At 38.3% G+C, this 22,169-nt stretch overlaps 1 protein-coding gene across 1 annotated transcript; it reads right to left on the minus strand.

Annotated features, from left to right (window-relative positions):
• Positions 1 to 4,957: 4,957 nt before the first annotated feature.
• Positions 4,958 to 18,708, minus strand: Elp2 (elongator complex protein 2). Its single transcript, XM_089730684.1, has 12 exons — positions 18,222 to 18,708; positions 17,173 to 17,461; positions 16,660 to 16,869; positions 15,979 to 16,197; positions 14,736 to 14,968; positions 13,956 to 14,106; positions 12,609 to 12,803; positions 11,040 to 11,162; positions 8,292 to 8,457; positions 7,162 to 7,426; positions 5,525 to 5,736; positions 4,958 to 5,109 (listed from the first exon to the last, which is right to left on the minus strand). The coding sequence occupies exons 1-12, from the start codon at positions 18,345 to 18,347 to the stop codon at positions 4,980 to 4,982; spliced, it is 2,319 nt and encodes a 772-aa protein (XP_089586810.1). The 5' UTR covers positions 18,348 to 18,708; the 3' UTR covers positions 4,958 to 4,979.
• Positions 18,709 to 22,169: the final 3,461 nt, after the last annotated feature.

A 22,169-nucleotide genomic window follows, 5' to 3' on the forward strand; every position in this document is an offset into this window, starting at 1 on the left:
CAGTTTCGCTCCCTCGAGGTTGTTCCGAAACAACCTTTGATTTGCCTTCCAACTTCCAAACGACTTGGTCGGTCGCCCTAAACACGTCATTACGGATCCTGCCCATCCATTTACGTTGCTTTTAGGTACCACAAGCACCGTCCTTACGCCCCTTCATGAACTATGCAAGTGTAGTGTTCGCTCACGCGGTCCGCACCAACTTGAAACCCCTTCAAGTTATTCATCAAGTTATGTTATCCCGTTTTTGCAGGATAGCCGTTGGGAGCACCATGCTTCCTAAGGTACGTGGATCTCCATGATGACCTGGAGCTTGACTCAGTATTTACAGTCGGCATCATTGCGCCATTTTGAGAAGGCTGCACGACATGAGAACCCTCTTGTCGTGGCCGCTGGGAATTACATACCCGATCAGTGTGCTTAGTGCGAGTTTTATAACGTTCTCGATAGCGAGCCAGTTTGCTCAAATTTGTATGCAATTGGGACAGCGCCCCTAGCGGCAAACGTACCCGGTGTTATTTTGTGAGTGCGAGTTCATATTAACGTTGTGATCTCGTAACCGAGTAATTTTACCGAAATTAGTACCACGAATGACATTGGTGCGAGTGCGTGTTACAAATTAGTGGATTTTAACGTTTCGATCGAGTATTTCTTTAGTAGTTCTCTTTTTCAAACTAGAGAGGCAAAAGTATCATGCCATAGAGCCTAATCTTTTTTTTATGAAAAATGATAATATGGAGTGAAAAGAATTTGATTAATTTGAAACATTAATCAATTGGCATGGAATGAAATGAAATGAGATCAGATAATATGGGATAACATATAATCTCAGTAAAATGCTGATTATTTACTGAGATTTTTTTCAGTGGACTTTTTCGAAGACTACGCGAAGCGACGTCCAGCGGTTTTGTTTAATTTTTTTACATTTTTGCACTTTCACAGATACTAAACAGTTAATAAACCAACGTTATTTTTTTATTGCATAGATGGGTAGATGAGCTCTCGGCCCACCTAATCTTAAGTGGTTACCGGAGCCCATAGACATCTACAACGCAAATGCCACCTCCCACCTTGAGATACTAGTTCTAAGGTCTCAGTATAGTTACAACGGTTGTCCCACCCTTCAAACCGAAACGCATTACTGCTTCACGGCAGAAATAGGCGGGGTTGGTGGTACCTACCCGTGCGGACTCACAAGAGGTCCTACCACCAGTAATTACGCAAATTAATTTTGCGGGTTTGATTTTTATTACATGATGCTATTCCTTTACAGTGAAAGTCAATCGTAAACATTTGATAAGTATGTATTTCATTAGAAAAATTGATACCCGCCGGCGGGATTAGAACACCGGTGCATCGCAAGATACGAATACACCGGACGCTTTAACCTTTAGGCCAGGACGATCTCAAAATTACACCTATACCCGAAGAAATATTAAGTACGCATTAACTAAGAAACATTAAATAGGCAAAATAAAACAATTCACACAATTTAGCTCCTCGCGGTCCCTCCAAAATGTCTTTTCATCTTTTTTTCCTAGTTGTTCAATTGTAAATGAATAAATCAAAATCAAATCGAGTTAACGTTCTATACGGTGAAAAATGAAGAATTGTGAGTGTGAGTTGAGATATGCTACTCGATCCGCAGGACGTTTATTCACCGAGAGCAGCAATAATATTATTTCTCGTATATTGGTAGCACGTGGTGTTTTGGCATTAGACCGTCTAAATGAAATACAACGCATTTTAACAGTATTTTAATGGGAACCAACTACTTAGAAAATTATTCGGGTAATGTCACGTGTTCAATACTATTTTGTACCTTTAGAATTAAAATGGCTCAACCCAAAATTCTTATTTTCTGGTAAACTTCAATATTGTAATATTTTATGTAATGTTTATTATTATCTACTAATGGTAGTCCAGTGGTCGAAATTAGACCATAATTTATTTAAATTTTAAGTTTGAACATTATTATAGTTCTATTGTCACCTTTCTATTATCATCATTTCTATAATAATCATTGCTCTATGTCGCCAAGGCTACATTATAGAAAAATAATATTAAAGACAAAAGATATCAATCTATTCTCAATTTGACCACAGATTGATAAATCAATAAACAAAAAAAGTATAAATGCATGTGTGTGTGTGTCAAATACATGGTAATGTGTGTAAGGTTTTTTTATTGATTTAGTTTATTTTTTTATTGTTTATGCACAATTAAAAAAAAATATTAGCGATTTGCACTACTTCTCTATATTCTCTATAAGTGTGGGAAATTTCATACTCCTCCGTCCGCGCAATTTTCGTAAAAAGGGGTACAACATTTTTGCTTCACGTATTACTTAAAATGTAGGTTCTTAATAATAATTCAGAAGTGTTTTGAAATATAAAACTAATTTTAAAATTTTTAGTTTTTTTTTTTTTTTTTTTTTTTTTTTTTTTTTTTTTTTTTTTTTTTTTTTTTTTTTTTTTTTTTTTATTTTTTTATTGCTTAGATGAGTGGACGAGCTCACAGCCCACCTGGTGTTAAGTGGTTACTGGAGCCCATAGACATCTACAACGTAAATGCGCCACCCACCTTGAGATATAAGTTCTAAGGTCTCAATTATAGTTACAACGGCTGCCCCACCCTTCAAACCGAAACGCATTACTGCTTCACGGCAGAAATAGGCAGGGTTAGTTATACCACTTCCATTCTAAGGGTGCTATTTCGTAAACAAACTTTGCCGTAATGTCGTAACCTTTAAAATACACGAAAACTGCCCAGCATAAACATATTTTTTTAGTAACTTTTGGAAGTATTAGAATTAGAAGTTTATTATAGAATTTATTTAATTGTAATTACATATTTAGACATGCTTAACATAATTAATCTTGGAATAGGTAATTATTTCAGTTTTTTTTTAATTAAAGAAATTATGTTTTATATCGGTTTAATCATTTACCCGTTGAACGTTTATAAAATGATTGTATTTACGGTAATACTGTTGATGATCTTCATTAGGTGGCCCAAATATACTAAAGTTATTACGAGCATCCATCCTTATTTATAAATGTGTAAAGAAGCCAAATTATTATTACATTGTTCAAATTTCTATATAATTTATAAATATATATCTGTATGTATGGATGTGTAAATATGTATGTGTGTGTGTGTGTGTGTGTGTGTGTGTGTGTGTGTGTATATTTCAATAGCTAGGTATAAAGTGTGCAATTAATTTCGAAATTATTCTTGTCCATCTAATGGTTGTCTGGAAGAGATCACTCTTAGCGATAAGACCAAGAATTGTACTCTTTTTTTTTTGTTAATATTGTTTCGCAATATTTATTCATTTTGTGTACAATAAAGAATACTCTATCTCACTCTCTCTCTCTCTCATCAAGCAACTCTAAAAAAAAAGCAATGATTTAATAAGAATTAAATGAAAAAGCAAAGAATTAATATGTATTTACAACTAAAATTTTCTAACCGAAAAAATATATGTGTATAAACCATTAGAATAGTCTGATAAAACCTTAAAAAACAACATTATTATTAAAAACGAAAGAAAAAAATCTTGATATTGTATTGGTTTCACGGCAAAATTTTTAGTGACTACTTAACTTGCTTGAAAGTGAAGAAATACTCTCAAAATCCATTAATTTGTAACTCGCACTCGCACATACAATAATCGAGAGGCTCACTTCGGTAAAGCTATTCGATACATGAGACAGCAACATAAACAAACCTTCTCTCTCCCACAAAATGAGATTCATAAGCTTACCACTAGGTGGCACTGATACAACTTCACACAAATTAAACATAACATTAACATCGACTGAGTAATTAAAAAAACTCGAACTAAGCACAGGTACATTACCCATTACCCGACTAATTATAAATATCGTTAGAAAGCTTGGCATTTCAATTAAACGCCTTAAAAAAAACCTTGCGTGCTACCAATTTAAAAGAAAAAATTATTGCTTCTCAAGATGAATAAACGTCCTGCAAATCGAGTAACTCGCACTCAGAGCTCCGCATGTTTCACCGTGAAGAGCGTACACTCGATGCGAGTCATTCGATTCGATTTTTGAAACTCGCACTAAACCTACCTGTGGACCGAATGGTAAACAGTCGACGTCGTCCAAAATACGGAATTACGGATCCTCCCGATCCATTAACGGTGCTTTTAGGTGCCACAAGCACCAGTCACCGTCCACGTCGAACCCGTCGCTTGCGACGAAGCGCTCGACGACTAAATTAACCCATAGATACAGGCTATTGAGTTTCTCGCCGGATCTTCTCAGTGGGTCGCGTTTCCGATCCGGTGGTAGATTCTGCGATGTACTGCTCTTGCTAGGGTTAGTGTTAGCAACACCCCCGGTTTGAGCCCCGTGAGCTCACCTACTAGCTCGGTGAATCTAGAATAACCCCTCGAGGCTACCAGAATGGGTAAAAAAAGACTCAGTCATTGAACTCCGTTCGAAGCATTCACTCTTAGATAGTTGGGACGAGAATAATCAGTAATGTAACAGTATTGTTTTTTTCAATTTTACTTTTTATCGCACAGACGGATGAGCCAGATGTCGCGCCTGGGGTCAACGAACTCCACAGCTTTAGGTCGAAGTATGACTATTGCGCTTCAAGCTGAATCTTTTTCCAAACATTGACTGCCGTGTAGGTCACCGGTGCCCTACGCGGCGTACTCAAGTAATTATGTCGGTTTCTGTTACTAAGCGCGTCTGGATTGCCCAACTTTGTCTTTTTTTTTTAATGTATGTTTTAGTCTTTTCTAGAAATAGATTCAGTCTCAGGTCTACGGATTCGTCTTTGCCAGAGTCTACTAGTTATTCTAGCGCCTTAGTAAGACGATTGAACAGAGAAATCGACATAATTACTTCAGTGGACCACGTAGGGCACCGGTGACCTACATTGCAGTCAACGTGTTAAAGATTAAAATTAAATAAAAAACAAGTTATTTCTCGTAATAATATTTATTAATAAGTTATCTTGAGGCGATGTATCCTCACGACGTGATCGGCGCCCGCACTCGCCAACAACGTTTCATCGCTACCCTCATATTTTGGATTAAATGTTAACCTCTTCACGGTCAGGTGATGCGCCGAGCTGAAAGAAAACAACCATTTTCATTTCTAAATGAAACATCTTTTCAATAATTTTATATTATGTATATCCGGTTTCTATTAAGACTATAAAAAAATAAAACCGAAATAGCTTTTTAATAAAGGTAAAAAGTAAACGACTGTTTTTGTACCAAATTTGATCCAAGTGCATTCAGCGATTCCGTGATTATTGAACAAAAAACATATAAACTTGGTAGTAGGACGTCTTGAGTCCGCGCGGGTAGGTACCACCACCCCGCCTATTCCTGCCGTTTGTAACAATACTGAGACCTTAGAATTCATATCTTAAAGGTGGGTTTTTACGTTGTAGATGTCTATGGGCTGAACACCAGGTGGGCTGTGAGCTCGTCCACCCAACTAAAGTTTTGTATATTAGTATGGATATGAGCGAGAGGCACCTGTGGTCCATGCGGTGCAGGAGGCGCCAGTCGTCTGCCCTGTATATGTCGACGGCGCCCGTCTCCAGCCCCACGGCCAGCACGCAGCGCTCCCCGCGCCCCGTGCACGCCAGCGCCGTCACGGAAGCGCCGGCCTCCAGGGGGCTCCCGAGCAGCGCGTACTCCTTTAGCGACGTGTCGGAGGTCGTATCTGATTTCGCCCACAAACAGACCTGGGGACATAGACCAGGTCGAGACTCAGTACACTGCAGCAGTCAGAGATTATAGGTATATGGCGACATTGCCACCACTATAACTTTTTAAGTCTATGACCAAAAACACACACGCACTCAAATCATATACTGACACTTTGACAGATATGGATTTTTGATGTAATTTTGGGGAGGGATAACGGAAAGAAAGGGAAAAGAGAATGACAGAGAAAAAGTAGATGGCGACGGCGGTTAAAAAATGAGTAAGGCGTAATAAAAGTGTTAATGAATTTTTAAATTATTATTATAACAGAAGATTTTGGAAAAGTGGAAGTTTTATTTTATGCACTGCCATCCCTACTCTACATTACTGATATGTGATAAATCACATATGGTATTATAATACCATGATGGACGAAATCATTATAAAATTACAAGATGATACTGAATCAAGTTTTTTATTTTTTATTGCTTAGATGGGTGGACGAGCTCACAGCCCACCTAGTGTTAAGTGGTTACTGGAGCCCATAGACATCCACAACGTAAATGCGCCACCCACCTTGAGATATAAGTTCTAAGGTCTCAAGTATAGTTACATTAGTGATTCAGAGGATATGTCGGATTAATTTCATTTAAGTATATATTAATTAAATAATTTCATGTATTATGAAAATATGTCAGAATAATTTCATATACTTAATTTGTTTTTGGTTTATTTTACTATTAATTACAATATAATATAAACTTCTAAAAGTTTAATTGTTTTTAATTTATTCTTTTCAATAATTGAGCACTTATTGTTCACGATATCTCAAGATTGGTCATCGCTGTCTAATCTCATGTGCGTCGCGAGCAGTAGTCAACCCGCTCCCTAAGGCGCGACCAACTAGTTCCGCGCGCACTATAATATATTAAGTGTATAATCTATGCGCACTATAATCCGCATATCGCACGTCTTTTGGCGGGAACGCGAGGAGTGAAGTTGTGTGATTTGTTTTATTTTGTCTAATTAGTGTTTCTTCGGGTTTAAATGTGTAATAACGGTGAGTTATTAAGTGTTTAATATCTGTCAAAACGCACAAATGTGGGAAAATGAAACAAAGCCACTGAACGTCTTTTCGGGATCCTCCAAAAAGTCCACTGACAAAATCTAAGTAAATGACCACCATTTTACTAAGATTATATGTCATCCCATATCATCTCATCTCATTTCATTTAATTTCATCCCAGTTGATTAATGTCTCAAATTAATCATCTTCATTTCATTTCATTTCACTGCATACATTATTCATAAAATAAGAATATCAATTAAAATAAGACATGACTTAAAGGTCTCAGTTACCAGGTCATAAAATACCTTTAAAAAGTATATCGCACCTTTGGATTTAAGACCCTTTTCGCAATTTTTGCATTTCGACTTTAATTCAAAAATGAAATGGCGCTGACCTTCCCATCCCTGGAGCCGGTGGCGAACATACGCGCGTCGGGAGCCCACGCACAGCACCACACGATCCTGGAGTGCACGCCGTTGCTCTTGTCGCTGGTGGCGGCCACCTCGAACCTGCTAGACCCCGGCAGCCGACGGTACAGCGTCCACCGCCGGTCCCGGGACACGGACAATAGCTTCTGACTGTCCGGCGAGAACGCGAGCTGCGTTATTGTCAGCGTGTGCGACTCTATCTTCTGTATTTGCTGCCATTTCGAGGTTTCCCTGTAATAAATGATGTATGCGCGCTGCTGAATGTGGCGTACACAACTTGAGATTTAGATAGGAAGTTTTTTTTATTTGTTGCTTAGATGGATGGACGAGCTCACAGCCCACCTGGTGTTAAGTGGTTACTGGAGCCCATAGACATCTACAACCTAAATGCGCCACCCACCTCGAGATATCAGTTCTAAAGTCTCAGTATAGTTACATAGGCTGTCCCACCTTTCAAACCGAAACGCATTACTGCTTCACGGCAGATATAGGCAGGGCGGTGGTACCCACCCGCGCGAACTCACAATACATCCTACCATCAGTAATTACGCAAATTATAATTTTTCGAGTTTGATTTTTATTACACGATGTTATTCCTTCACCGTGGAAGTCAATCGTGAATGTTTGCTAAGTACGTATTTCATTAGAAAAATTGGTACCCGTCTGCGGGATTCGAACACCAGTACATCGCTACATACGAATGCACTGGACGTTTTAACCTTTAAGCCAGCGGTCGGGGAACCGAGGTACATTACCCCAAATAGGGTAAAATGAAATTTTGGGGGTTAAAAAATGAAACTTTTGTGAGTAAAAAGTATATATCGAAGTGAAACTTCTTTAGAGTCGTTAAATTTTTAGTTATTGTTTTCTTTTCAAAATTATCACGGGGGCTATAATATGAAAGATGCTAAAAAGAAGCGATTTCGTTTTTTTTTGTTCTTCGCCATGGGGTAATATCAACTTACAAAAAAATATTTTGGGGTAAAAATTAAAAAAGTTCCCCGACCGCTGCTTTAAGCCTGGACGACTTCAAGGTATAATCGACTATTCCCCGTCACATCGCTATAGCGATTGCGGCAGGGTGCGGCCCACTGACCACAGCACGAGCGCGGCGTGCACGGCGTCGGTGGCCCGGGCGGCGGAGGCGAGCAGGGTCCCGTCGGGCGCGGCGTGCAGCGCGAACACCTCCCCGCCGTGCCCGTACAGCTTCTGCAGTTCCGGCCACAGCGTGTTCTGGACCAACGTCTCCTCAGTGGGCGGCTCTGACATACACACACACAATGTCCGAAACCAATCCGTGGGTATTTGAATTTTTACCACGTTAACACGGGTCGCGATTAACGGTGCCTGGACTTTTTGGCGGGAACGCGAGGAGTGAAGTTGTGTGATTTGTTTCTTCAGGTTTAAATATGTAATAACGGTGGTTTATCAACTGTTTAGTATCTGTGAAAGTGCACAAATGTGTGAAAATGAAACAAAGCCACTGAACATAACCTCTCGGGATCTTCCAAAAAGTCCACTGAAAAAATCTCAGTAAATGACCACCATTTTACTGAGATTATAATTCATCCCATATAATCTCATCTCATTTCATTTCATTTCGTTTTCATTTCATTTCATGCCATGTTTCATAATAATCAACTTCATTTCATTTCATAATATCATTTTCATATAAAAAAGTTACGTATCATTAAAATTAAAATAAGACTTGACTCAAAGGACTGTTACCAGGTCATAAAATCACTTAAAAAAAATTGATGGTGCCTTCGCGACTGACATCTGTCACTTGGCTTGCTTCTCGAACGGGACGGTACCCTCATGTGTGACGGTCTACGCTAACGGTTTGCATTATCACTAATCCTTATCCATTCCTGCCCTAAACCCTTCTCCCTAAGTGATACGGCGTGATACGACGAGGTCATCGGTTCCGGTGAGTGATTAGATGATATTTTGTTAAAATAATAGTATAGTAGTTAAAATAGATCGCGGCACATGTTCGACGGGCACCTCGTGCTGGTTTCCGGAGCCGTAGGCTGCCACGAGGGCGCTGGGTTCGGATCGAACACAGACACACAACATTACTATTTTCTTAAGATTTTCAAAAGACAATTTCACAAACGTTACGGCTATCATAAAAAATATTTGAGCCGTCACGGGACGCCTGACAGATGTGAAACATCGACATTATTTTGTAAAAGTAATATGCAGAAAATAGCAGATTGTAATAGGAACTAAATATGTCATAATGATAAAATAAAATATTACGAAAAAATAATTTGTTTTCAAGTAAAACACAGGTTATGTGTACTGTAGGAAACAACACTGTATACACTACGGAGTATACACTATAGGTATAGTCAGTGTAGCGAGAGAGATGGCTTAACGCCGGATCGAGTGGGAGAGAATCGGACAGTCGATTGCGCATGGCGACGCGTCGCCACACCATACACACTACTGCATATAGACTGTATATATATACCATCATATAACGTGGTGGCGCGTCGCCACGGCATGCGTCGCCACGCCAGAAATCGGTATACGTGCGGCTATAGATGTTTCACATCAATAATAGATATTTGCGTGACAATCAGACCATCGGTTCACTGAGCAATAAAGCTCGACGAAAGCTCTTCTTTGTCGCATCGTACAGTTTTGTGTCGGTGAACATTGCTTCAGTTAAAACACTAAGACCAATTTAAATTTACAAAAAAGCTGAACAGGACAGTTTCAAAATGGTTACTTGCGTAGAACCATCAGAGCGGGCAGGGAAAACGAGCTTAATTGCTTTTTTTTTATTGCCCTTGCAGGCAGACGAGCATACGGCCCACCTGATGGTGGGTCGTTACCATCGCCCATGGACTTCAGCAATGCCAAGCGCAGAGTCAAGCCGCTGGCTACCTCTAATAGTTCAAGTGGTTTACGCGGTCACCATAGATATCGACAACGCAACGGCCGCCATCTTCAAACATAAGTTCTAAGTCTCAATTCTACAGTACAACGGATGCCCCACCCTTCAATCCGGAGCATCAGCTTGCGAACTCACAAGGTGCCGTATCTCTAGGAATTACGAGAGTTAAAATTCTTATGGGTTCGATTTTTATTTCGCAATATCATTCCTTAATCGTCACTGGTCATTCTTGAACATGAGTTAAGTATATGGAGAATAGAGGTAAGGAGAACCATCTCTGTGTGTGAAAAAGTGTCCGTTAAAATCTACTAAATAAGGGTGGCGCTACAGTAGCAACGGGGCAAATTTAAAAAAAGCGCTGAAAGTTGTTGGAATAAAATAGAGAAATAAAAAAGGACGAAAGAACTGTAAGCACTACAAAATCACAAAAAGTATTTTATTTAAAGCTGATAAGAAAATGCAATCGATGTCTCCACGTTTTACCACAGCAATAGTTTTAGATTATATTGACGAAATTAGTTTGGACTACGTAAACATGAGAGGTCTTGTATATTGCACTGCCACTAACTACTCTAGTCATTAAATATATTAAATTTCCTAACTCAGCATACTTCAATCAGTTAATAACTGCTCTATTCATATCATACCCTCTCCCTGTGCTATCGCCATTTTGGAAGATTTTTCAACTGTTATTTAGTGCTGAAAGTGGGACACTTTTTCAAGTTTCTCCCATATGAGAAGGTTCTCCTTACCTCTACCCTCCATAGCTAAGTACTTATTTTCGTTACAAACATTTTAGTAACTCAGGTTCGAATACCGGCACAGGATATATATGTTTAAATAGGAATGGCCATTGATTATATATTATGATCACACATGATCACCATGGTGTTTATTCTACGGTGACCTTGAAACTGTTCATTCAAATTTTGAAACCTTTCATATCAACGGGCGCGAAGTAGCCGTCACCGTCGTCACCGGCGCCTGAGCCGTCCTGCTCCTCTATGAACACGGCCTTGTTGGACAAGCCCAGCGAGGGGACCGAAGCGCCCTCCGGACCTGTTGACGACGAACACAACTATGATCACGCTGCTGCTCATCTGATATGTACACTTATAAACATATCTAATTTGATTCGTTCCAAAAATATATTATGGACTAATCGGTTTTAAATTTTCCCGCTAATTCGTTGTCAGGTCAGGTCAGGTGACGTCATAAAACTCACAGCCTGGCGTGATAGACAAAACAGTACACTTTTTTTTTAAATCTCCATAAATGTATTTCCAACCTTACACAATTAAGCGTTTCCTTCTTTTTTTCCTACCTAACCTGATAGCCTTGAGAGGCTATTTCAGCGTAACCTTGACTAGTAGGTGAGCTCACGGGGCTCAAACCGAAGTGATGCTAACACTAACCCTAGCAAGACCGTGCTTCGCAGAATCTACCACCGGATCGGAGACGCGACCCACTGAGAACATCCGGCGAGAAACTCAGTGGGCTGTGTCTGAGGGTTAATTCGCTCGTTGAGTCCTTCGTCGCAAGCGACGGGTTCGACGAGGACGGTGACAGGTGCTTGTGGTACCTAAAAGCACCGTTAATGAATCGGGAGGATCCGTAATGACGTGTAGTGTTTCCTATTAACTTGACTTTGTATGTAGTGTTACGTAATCTTAGTTCGGTTTGTATTCATTATATTTATATACTTTAATCATTTTAGTGCTGAGCTTATTAACACATATTTTGCTGAAATTGCTAAAGGACTTGAGAAAATTACTTTATAAAAACTTTGAACTTAAAAAAAATACCAAAATCAATAGAAATTTCATTTAATTTTAGAACAATTAATTAAAGTCGCAAATTAATAAACTTTCAACTATCAGTTTTCAAATTTTAACAGAACATAAGAACATAAAATAAGACCTGGCTTAAAGGTCTCGGTACAGGAACATGAAATGTTAAAAAAAATTAATATGTGTGGCACTCGGGGACTGCCGCGGTAAAGCGTAGCGTAGCGTATTGCATAGCATTTTTTATCAACTTATGCAATTATAATTAGATAATAATAATTTAATATTAAAACAATAATAAAATAAGACCACGTTATATTTATAAACATTAACAAAATCAAAACACCAACTGTCCCCTTCACACTCATAAGCTAGTCTGCACGAGAGAGAGATGGGCAGACTTTTCATGATGCGCATGCAGTGCGTCATCACGCCGCGCGCTTATTCACAAACACTACACAAGCGCAACGTGTAAATGTGTTGAACGCGAGCTACATGGTAGGCGGAGTGGGGGTGTTAGGTTTTATTATCGTTACGGAATATCTTGATTCGGTCGCCGCGCTCAAAGCCCGCGATAAAGCTATGCAATAGCTTAAAATTGTGTATATTTTGTGATCACTTACATCTAAGTTTCAACGATTTTCGAGAGTAGCACAGATGAAGAGTAAATATTTATGAAGACAAAGTGAAAGTGGACACTGGTTATTCAAGCACGAACCTTTCTCGTCGTCTGCGACGAGGACTTCTCCCACGAGGTTCTTGAAATTGCTGATGAAGTTGTGCGGTGCTGTGAAGACCCTGATGACCTTCTCCTCGGCGGCGGACGCGAAGGTGGTGGCGGTGAGGGGGGCTACGGCCGACATGTCGTAGCCGTGGATCTGCGGCCGGGCCAGCTCGTGCCAAGCCACGGACCCTGGGTGTTATGTCGAGGTGTGAAAGGTTATTTGGTATAAGCGACATTTCGCTTAATACGCAATATTTATCTTTATAATTAAAGGTGTTTTTTATTACACGACTAACTGACCCGGCAGACTTTGTAGTGCCTCAACCGATAAATAAAAGACCTAAACTTTTATATAAAATAAACTTAAATCAAAGAAAAAGAATCCGTGCGACGGGGGACACAGCAAAAGAAAAACAACTTTTTTTTTTATTTAATTCGGAGCATTTTCATATTTTTCTAACTTTTAATTCAAGACCAAAATTAGCCAAATCCGAATAGCCGGCGAGACTTACGAACAGCAATTCATTTTTATATATAAAGAAGATTAGAATCAACAGTTCGACACGTTTTCAATTGAACTTCATTTTAGTTTATTACATTCAAATAGCTGAAAAAGTTTTTTGTTATGATAATTTTTTCCAAATATTCAGCTTTAAATGGCTCTCCTGTAATGTTGCAAAAATGTCGCTTTATCCAAATAGTCTTTCATAATAAACAGTTCAATTCGGTTAAGTTTTATGATGGATTGAGAGGAGGAATGCAAGGATTTGATAATAGGCCATAATGGCACAAGGAGAACATGTGGCTTTGACTCCGCATGGAGGATATGGGCAAGAAGTGAAAAATTGAGATGAGGATGATGTGGAGATAGAGTGTATTTTCTCTGTACTTTTCCCGCAATGGAGGAACCTTCACTTCTAATGCAAAATTTGGTTAGGTTTTTTATGTGAGACAAAAACTTTTTATGGCTTAGATGTGTGGATGAGCTCACAGCCCACCTGGTGTTAAGTGGTTACTGGAGCCCATAGACATCCAAAACGTAAATGCGCCACCCACCTTGAGATATAAGTTCTAAGGTTCTCAGTATAGTTACAACGGCTGCCCCACCCTTCAAACCGAAACGCATTACTGCTTCACGGCAGAAATAGGCAGGGCGGTAGTACCTAACCGCGCGGACTCACAAGAGGTCCTACCACCAGTATGTATTTCAGTCTCTGGTGCACACAGTACAATCCTAGTTCGGGGTGAGATGACCGTATGTGATTTTTTCCTGGTTACTACTCGTATTATCAATGTTCAATTGTATTGATAAGATTTTGATCAGCAAAAGTCCGAGCTCACCATCGCTCCTCCGGACCGGAGCGTGGAGTCTCGTAGTCTGGTCTGCGGAGACGCTGAGCAGGTAGCGGCCCTGGCGCGGCTCCCAGGCGACGTCCTCCACCGACATGAAGTGTCCGCCGCACACCACGCTCGGGGACCACTGGTCACTTTCCTGGGTCACACCGGATTATCCATTACAGCCGTGTCAATTGAGTAACCAATTATTACAAAGTACTTTGGTTTAAGCTGTCATCTGTCCTTAGATGAACATCTGGTAGAAAGCTGCGGATCTGGGAGCATTACCACTTCGATAAAACGGCACTACACGAGAACCCTCTCGTCGTGGCCGCCACGTGGCACGTCATTTCGGATCCTCCCGATCCACTAACGGTGCTTCTAGGTACTTCAAGCACCGGTCACCGTTCTCGTCGAACCCGTCGCTTGAAGCGTCGCTACAACGAAGGGCTCGGCGAGTAAATTAACCCATTGACACAGCCCACTGAGTTTCTCGCCGGATCTTCTCAGTGGGTCGCGGTTCCGATCCGGTGTTAGATTCTGCGAAGCACGGCTCTTGCTAGGGTTCGTGTTAGCAACGTCATCAGGTTTGAGCCCCGTGAGCTCATCTACTAGTTAAGGCGACGCTGATATAGCCTCTCAAGGCTATCAGCTTAGGTAGGGGAAAAAAAAAGGGAGCCTTATATCGCGTTCAAACTAAGTTAGTAACATTATATAATTTGATAACTTCTTTTCAATCTTTAAAAAATATTTATGCGACTCTTTATCACAGATTGCGATACCTACCTTATCAAAAGTCCAAATGTGAAAAGAGCCATTGTAACCATGTCCCAAGAAGGACATACCTTCTGGTCCAAAACGGCTCCCGTAGAAACCCAAGCCTCCGCCTCCCACTTCGCCCACCCTGACCTTCTCTACCCAGACACCTTCGTCTGTACTACTGGAGTCTGGCTCCCAAATAATCAGGGTTTTGTCCAGTGATGATGACAGGAGACGGTATACCGGCTTTTTAGTAGGACCTGGCGGGAGAAAATTTAATGCCATCATTTTATTTCCGCAAAAAACAAACCGTGCATTGAAGGGACCAACTGCGACAACTCACCGGACTCGACCCGATGTAAGAAGTACTTGATTACTGAATTTTGGGAATGTTTCTCTCAATGAAGAGCGTTCAGAACTCTTTTATTACAAGTTAGCGAATTTTCAACAACACAAATCACTTTGAGATTTTTTGTCTGGACCAGGTTTAACTTACAGAAAAGCAGTTAATGAGTGACTAAATGAGTGAGTTTTTTACTAGTGGTAGGACCTCTCGTGAGTCCTCACAGGTAGGTACCACCGCCCCACCTATTTCTGCCGTGAAGCAGTAATACGTTTCGGTTTGAAGGGTGGGGCAGCCGTTGTAACTTTACTTGAGACCTTAGAACTTATATCTCAAGGTGTGTAGCGCATTTACGTTGTAGATGTCTATGGGCTCCAGTAGCCACTTAACACCAGGTGGGCTGTGAGCTCGTTCACCCATCTAAGCAATAAAAAAAACGCCCAAAAATTTTGTTTTGAAGTTAAGAATGTAATGTATTATTTCTCTCACACAATGACTATTATTATTCTTTTTTTAATTTAATCCTATCCTTCCGCTATGTACATATATTGAAAAGTTCCATTCATAATTATCACTGTCAGTAGAGTATCGAGAGACCTTTATATTTTTGGAGTAGCGACCCGCCCTCGCTTCGCTTCGGAAACATTAAAACACACATGAATTCAAAAAAATAAAATTTTTTTTTTTTTTAAAAAAGTAGCCTATGTTCATCAGGGACAATGTCGGCTTCTAATGGAAAAAGAATTTTTCAAATCGGTCCAGTAGTTTCGGAGCCTATTCGAAACAAACAAACAAACAAATCTTTCCTCTTTATAATATTAGTATAGATATAGATGACCAGAAGAATATACATACTAAAAATACTAGCTTAGTAATTTGCTTATGAACAGTTCTTTTAGAATCTAATCACTCTTACAGGAATCTCACCATCAAAACTATAAGGATGCCATTGTACCCCATAGACCCAGGCTTCATGACCGGCAAGCACTGCCTCAAGTTTCACAGACCAAAGATTGTCATATGCATGGAACACTTTTTCCTCAACCTTAATCAGTTTGGACTCCGGTTGGGCTTTGACCTTTTGTATCCTCCACAGACGGATGTATGTATCTTGAGAAGCCGACGCTACGATAATTGTGTCGTTATCTGTGAAAAAATGTTATTCTGCTTAATTTGTGATTGAAAGCAGACAAAATGTCTCACACGGTGAGCAGTTATCATCGCTTATTGATATTTGTTATTTCTAAATTGGCTACCACTAACTAAATACATCATGTTTATTAAAACAATTTATTGTGAAATATATAATTGTTAATTAATTAAAATATAGTTCAGCGTATTCTCATAATTTTCTGGGAGAGTTTGAGAGAATATCAATTTTCTCAAGCTCTTGAGTGAATTTGTGTGAACCATTCTTTGTGATTTATTGCAGTAATGTAAGGCGCAATTAGTATGAATGTTAAATGTCTATATGCAGTCTGAGTAAAATATAACCATTTTGACATATTGCATACATTAAGTGTACGATAAGATGAGTACCAATGAAGAATATTTTATTACACTCTAATATTTTTTAAACAGTTTTAAATTTATTTGTTTATCACTTACCAACTTCCAACACGTCAAGTCCCCTAACCCAGTCTTCGTGTCCAACCAGAGTATGCGCTCTGTGATAGTCCTCACCAATGAATATATGTATTTTGTGGTCATCCAGTGCACAAAGTAATAGCGGTTTATTTGCGCATGGTAGTATTTGCGCGTGAAGGGTGAGACATAAACCAGAATGTAGAGATATACTTTGCTTGAGGGTTACCGTACCTGTGAAAGGTAGGAATAATAATGATAAAAGAAAAGATTGTTACCGACACGAGAACTGACATTTTCGCAGTCAGAAATCATATAATGGATAAAAGAAACAGTAATCAGAATGTACTGTGAAATTATTAATGCATGGTTAAAATATATATTGTAGTATCTACAGTATAATATAATATTATATTATATATGAAGATTTGTGCAAGAATGAATGTCTACAAACAATTTGCTTGTTCAATTATTAATCAGAGTTTATCTATAATAAAATTGTAAAAATATCTGTAATAAAATTTTCTTGCAACATACCTTCTATCCTTTCCCAAACTTTAATGGTAGAATCAGTGGACGCAGTGTAAATAGTAAGTCGGTCTCCATGGTAATTTCCATATATATTAGTAACTCCTTCTGTATGTCCCTTGAGAATACTGGTGACGTTCCAGCGACCGTTTTGTAATGTCCAGACGACAGCAGTCTTATCAACTGAGCAAGAAAGCAACTCTGTTGTTTGGCCATTGTGATTGTGTATCCATTTTACAGAGTTTACGTGTCCTGTATGGTGACTCAGTACTGTTACTCTATCTTTAGTTTTTTCATTCTGCAATGAAAGATATACAGTCAGATCAGTAGTTTGTGCTGTCAAATATTTTATGTGATAAAATGATCTATAGACATATATGAATAAATATAAGAGAAAACTAAATAGTTTTTGCAAAATTTTCATTTGGTACTAAATCTTAGTAACTCTGGTAGCTAGCTGCCTGTGTAGCTTTTTTCAGTGATATTACGGAGAAAAAAAATTTCAGCTTCGTTTCATAAACTCAAACACCCTCAACTGAAGAGCCTCTTACAACAAACAAAAAAATACTCAAATGAAAATAGAAGAATATTTATTTCCAAAAAACTTATGAAATAAACATAGGTAAACTGAGCACTAACCGTGGAAGAACTAAGTTTGGTTTTATAGTATTTCTTAAGAACAGTACATTTTTCTTTTCACACCACTATGGGAAATAGCAAAAGTAACTGTACACAGACATGCAAACAAAATCATAGACATAGGTCACTGAGTTTCTCACCAGATATATTGAATATATGATACCAGATAATTCCGATATGGTGGTAGATTCAATGCACTGCTCTGCAATTGTTAGTGTTAACAAATTCTCTCAAGCTGAGCTCTGCGAGCTTGTTTACCAACCCGAAGAAGCTGGAATAGCCCCTCGAAGCCACCAGCGAATACGAGGGGGAAAAATATTTTTTTCACCAGAATTGAGGTTATATTTTTTCTCAATAAACTATATTATGGTTTTAATAAAGAAAATTGATCTTGAACTAGAAAATTGTTAAAATCTTACCGGATCATAAACAACAACAGCATTACAGGCACCGTAACAAATTATCCCTTCGTAATTCCAGTCTACCACTTCAGGTTTGCGGTTACAGGCGACAGATGTATACACTTGTTCTACAGACACCTTCATAGTACCACAAAATACTTTTTTAAATAAATTTAATTTTCAAAAAAATCATGTACCCGTATCAGAATGTTAGACTTAACTAGTACACTAATATTATGAATGTAATAATAACATTATGTATTTTAAGTAGGTATTATTTAGAATGTTAGGTTATTAAATATAAACACAACTTTGACGACAGCTTAGAGTAGACACTTTTTTTTAGAAGGATTTTATGACCTTGTAACTATAACTAAGACCTTTAGGTCATGTCTAATTTTAATTTATATTCTTATTGTTATGAAAAATGATAATATGAAGTGAAATGAAGATTACTAATTTGAGACATTAATCGACTGGTATGAAATCTATACTTAATATTATACTTATACTTATACTTATATACTTATAATATTATAAAGAGGAAAGATTTGTTTGTTTGTTTGTTTGTTTCGAATAGGCTCCGAAACTACTGGACCGATTTGAAAAATTCTTTTTCCATTAGAAGCCGACATTGTCCCTGATGAACATAGGCTACTTTAAAAAAAAAAAAAAAAAATTTATTTTTTTTGTTTCATGTGTGTTTTAATGTTTCCGAAGCGAAGCGAGGGCGGGTCGCTAGTTTAATAATATGAGATGAGATGATATGGGATGAAGTATAATCTCAGTAAAATGGTGGTCATTTATTGAGAATTTAAAAATCTTAAAGGACATGGGCCATTTTCAGCCCAGCTAGTCGTGCTCTCAAGGACCCGAATGAAATATCTATAGAAAAAAACATTTTTACATACTCATTATAAAATTTTAAGGGTATTTTAATGGTGTGATAATTAAAATCATAAATAAAAAGAAATTAGCTAACTAAGCTACATTGATAATATTGAACGAGTTGCCATAGGTAAAATATATGTAGTTATTTTTAAAGACGAACAAACAATTTTTACATTCAAACATTAACGTACAAACGACGAACAAATAATTAATAATCAAAAAAATCTGAAAATCAAAAAAAGGGGGCCAAATTCATTAAGCCTTGAAATACGTTGCTAAAATTCTTTGATAATTTAGCGAATGGGTCGTTTGTGAATCTTATATTTTTTTGTTAGTGAAATTACAATGTGCTTATTTTTACATAGGTTCTTTAACATAACGATCGCGTAAAAGTTAGGTAACTCAAACTTTGAAGTCGTGGCCTAAAGGATAAGGCGCCCGGTGCATTCATAACGATGCATTGGTGTTCGTATCCCGCCGGTAGGTACGATTTTTCCAATGAAATACGTCCATTACTAATGTTCCACGCTGACTTCCACGGTGACGGAATAACACCGTGTAATAAAAATCAAACACGCAAAATTATAATTTGCGTAATTACTGGTAGTAGGAAGTCTTGTTAGTGCGCACGGGCAGGTACCACAGCCCTGCCTATTTCTGCCGTGAAGCAGTAATGCGTTTCGGTTTGAAGAGTGGGGCAGCCGTTGTACTGTAAAAACTGAGATTTAGAACTTTTGTCTCAAGGTGGGTAGCAGCATTTACATTGTAGATGTCTATGGGTTCCGGTAACCACTTAACACCAGGTGGGCCACGAGCTCGTCAAACAATAAAGCGAAAAAAAATATTGTATGAAGTTGAAACAGCGCCCCTAGCGGCAAACGAAGGGTAAGAAGTTAAAAAGCTCGCACTAAGAACACTGATCATAAACTAACTGGGAACAAACATGCACGGTCAGCCAGCCCTAAATTAGGATTCCTTGCACTTACTTCTTCCTCCTCCTTGAGTCGCATTCGTCATGTCAGAGGGTCACGACCATCTCGTTCCATTAGTTTTCTCTGGACGATGTTTCGCCATCTGCCTCTGTTCTCGGCGGTGTGTATAGCATGGTAAACTGTGCTATCCAGAATGGTGCGGATTTGGACGGAACAGCACATTGAGTTGCGGCCACAAGATCTTTGTCTTTAGTCTTGCCAATTACCTACCATAAATTTTTCAAGATTGTCACCACTCTTTCTAACAATCTGGCCGAAGAACTCAAATATCCTCTTGAGGCAGATAGTAGAGAGCCAGGTCCGGATATAGAGCTGTCTGGATATGTTTAACCGATATGCTGTTCACGGGATTCGTAGCGTTTTCTTCCAGCATCACATCTCGAAGGCGTCAATGAGGTGGCAATCAGCTGATTTCAACTGATACTTAAATACGTTTAAATAGATACACATATGAATATTAAACAACCTGATAATGACCAACCAAACATGTTCATCACGCGAACACGATCTTCAGCGTAACAGTCAGGGGTGCTAACTATTGCACTAGTCAGTCGAATTTATAAAGAAAAAGAAAAAAAAAAGATTAATTTTTATAAAAATGTATTTCTTTCATCTAAAGAAAAAACACACCAAAAATAGTTCATAGTGTTTTATTTTTCACAAAGCAAATATAGTACATCTAATATTCGTTTAGGTCCTCCAGTTCACTGGACTCTCAATAAATAACTAACATTTTTCTAAGACTAAAGTGCATCCTACCTCGTCTCGTTTCACTTAATTTCATCACAATTTATTAATGTCTCAGATTGATCAACTTCATTTCATTTTGTTCACTGAAGTAGGAAACCTATGGAAATGAAACGTCAACCAAAAATTCGTGCTACTGTGACGTCATCTGACCACAAAACATGGCGGTTTTAGTGCTGCACAAAAGATTTCAATGTTATCAGGTTTTATCGATAAACGTTCTTGGCTCATTTTATTTTAAATATTGTTGAGTATTATTTATTTGTAGAATTTATACTTTAATGGGAAGTAAGTAGGTATATTGTTATGTGCAAATATGATATGATTTAGATGGGTGAAATCTAAGACAAGTTCGTCCTTCGAATTTGCCAAGTAAACGATATGATGATTTTTAAAAGTTGCTACACTGATTTTATAAAGTTGTCGTTTGTCGCAAAACATAAAGATATGGCGTAGTACAGTGCCATCTGCCCATTTCTAGCATGCTAAATGTTATCGTATTTTGAGTACGTGTTTTTCTTAGACTATTACAATCTATTTTAATTGTTTTGCTGACTCTAAAGTCCGTAACACACTACCGCAGCGTACCCCAAGGAAGGTGCGCCGCACCATTTTAAACCCTTTCACTTGAGAGTGATTCAAATTTTAAACTTATCAAGGGACCGCGTGACAAAAAAAAACACCTACAGAACATTTATTCATTATTAAAAACGTCATTCCTTGTGACTTCCTCTCTAAAATCACATAATTATTAAATATTTAACGAATTTACAATAGTGTTTTACTCACTGCAGAATAAAACTATTTTATTTAAATAGTTACGAAGAGATTTTGTCAGTAGCCTTTTCCCCGAAATATCTAAACAGAATGTCTAAATATGTTTTGATGACATATTTTAAAGAGGTATTTATGATTAGTGTCATGATCAATAGATTCCGACCGAAAAATGGAAAGATTTTTCGGATGAGGGTTCCATAATGAATTTAAATATATATAGATAATAGTTTTGGGGCATCGACTTTCTTGAGATCCTACAAAATACGTTTTAATTATTATTTTTGTATGTTCTAAGCATGATAAATTATGAAATTTTATATAAGCAATCATATTAAATCGATATCAAAGTCAATAATTATTGTACAACCCAAAACAGACGGCCGAACTGACGTGACAATGACATTTGGTGCGCACAACATGGCGGATTTTCGGCCTCATTAGACGGAGACAGAGATATTTACGTATATTCATGTTTCATTTTATGTACGCACTGAAATACTGTTATATTGTTTTCCTGCGAGTTAAAGTGCTGAGTAAGAACGAGATAGATATATGTTTA

This window comes from Bombyx mandarina, chromosome 10, assembly GCF_030267445.1.
Source record: "Bombyx mandarina strain Sakado chromosome 10, ASM3026744v2".
Lineage (NCBI taxonomy): Eukaryota > Metazoa > Arthropoda > Insecta > Lepidoptera > Bombycidae > Bombyx > Bombyx mandarina.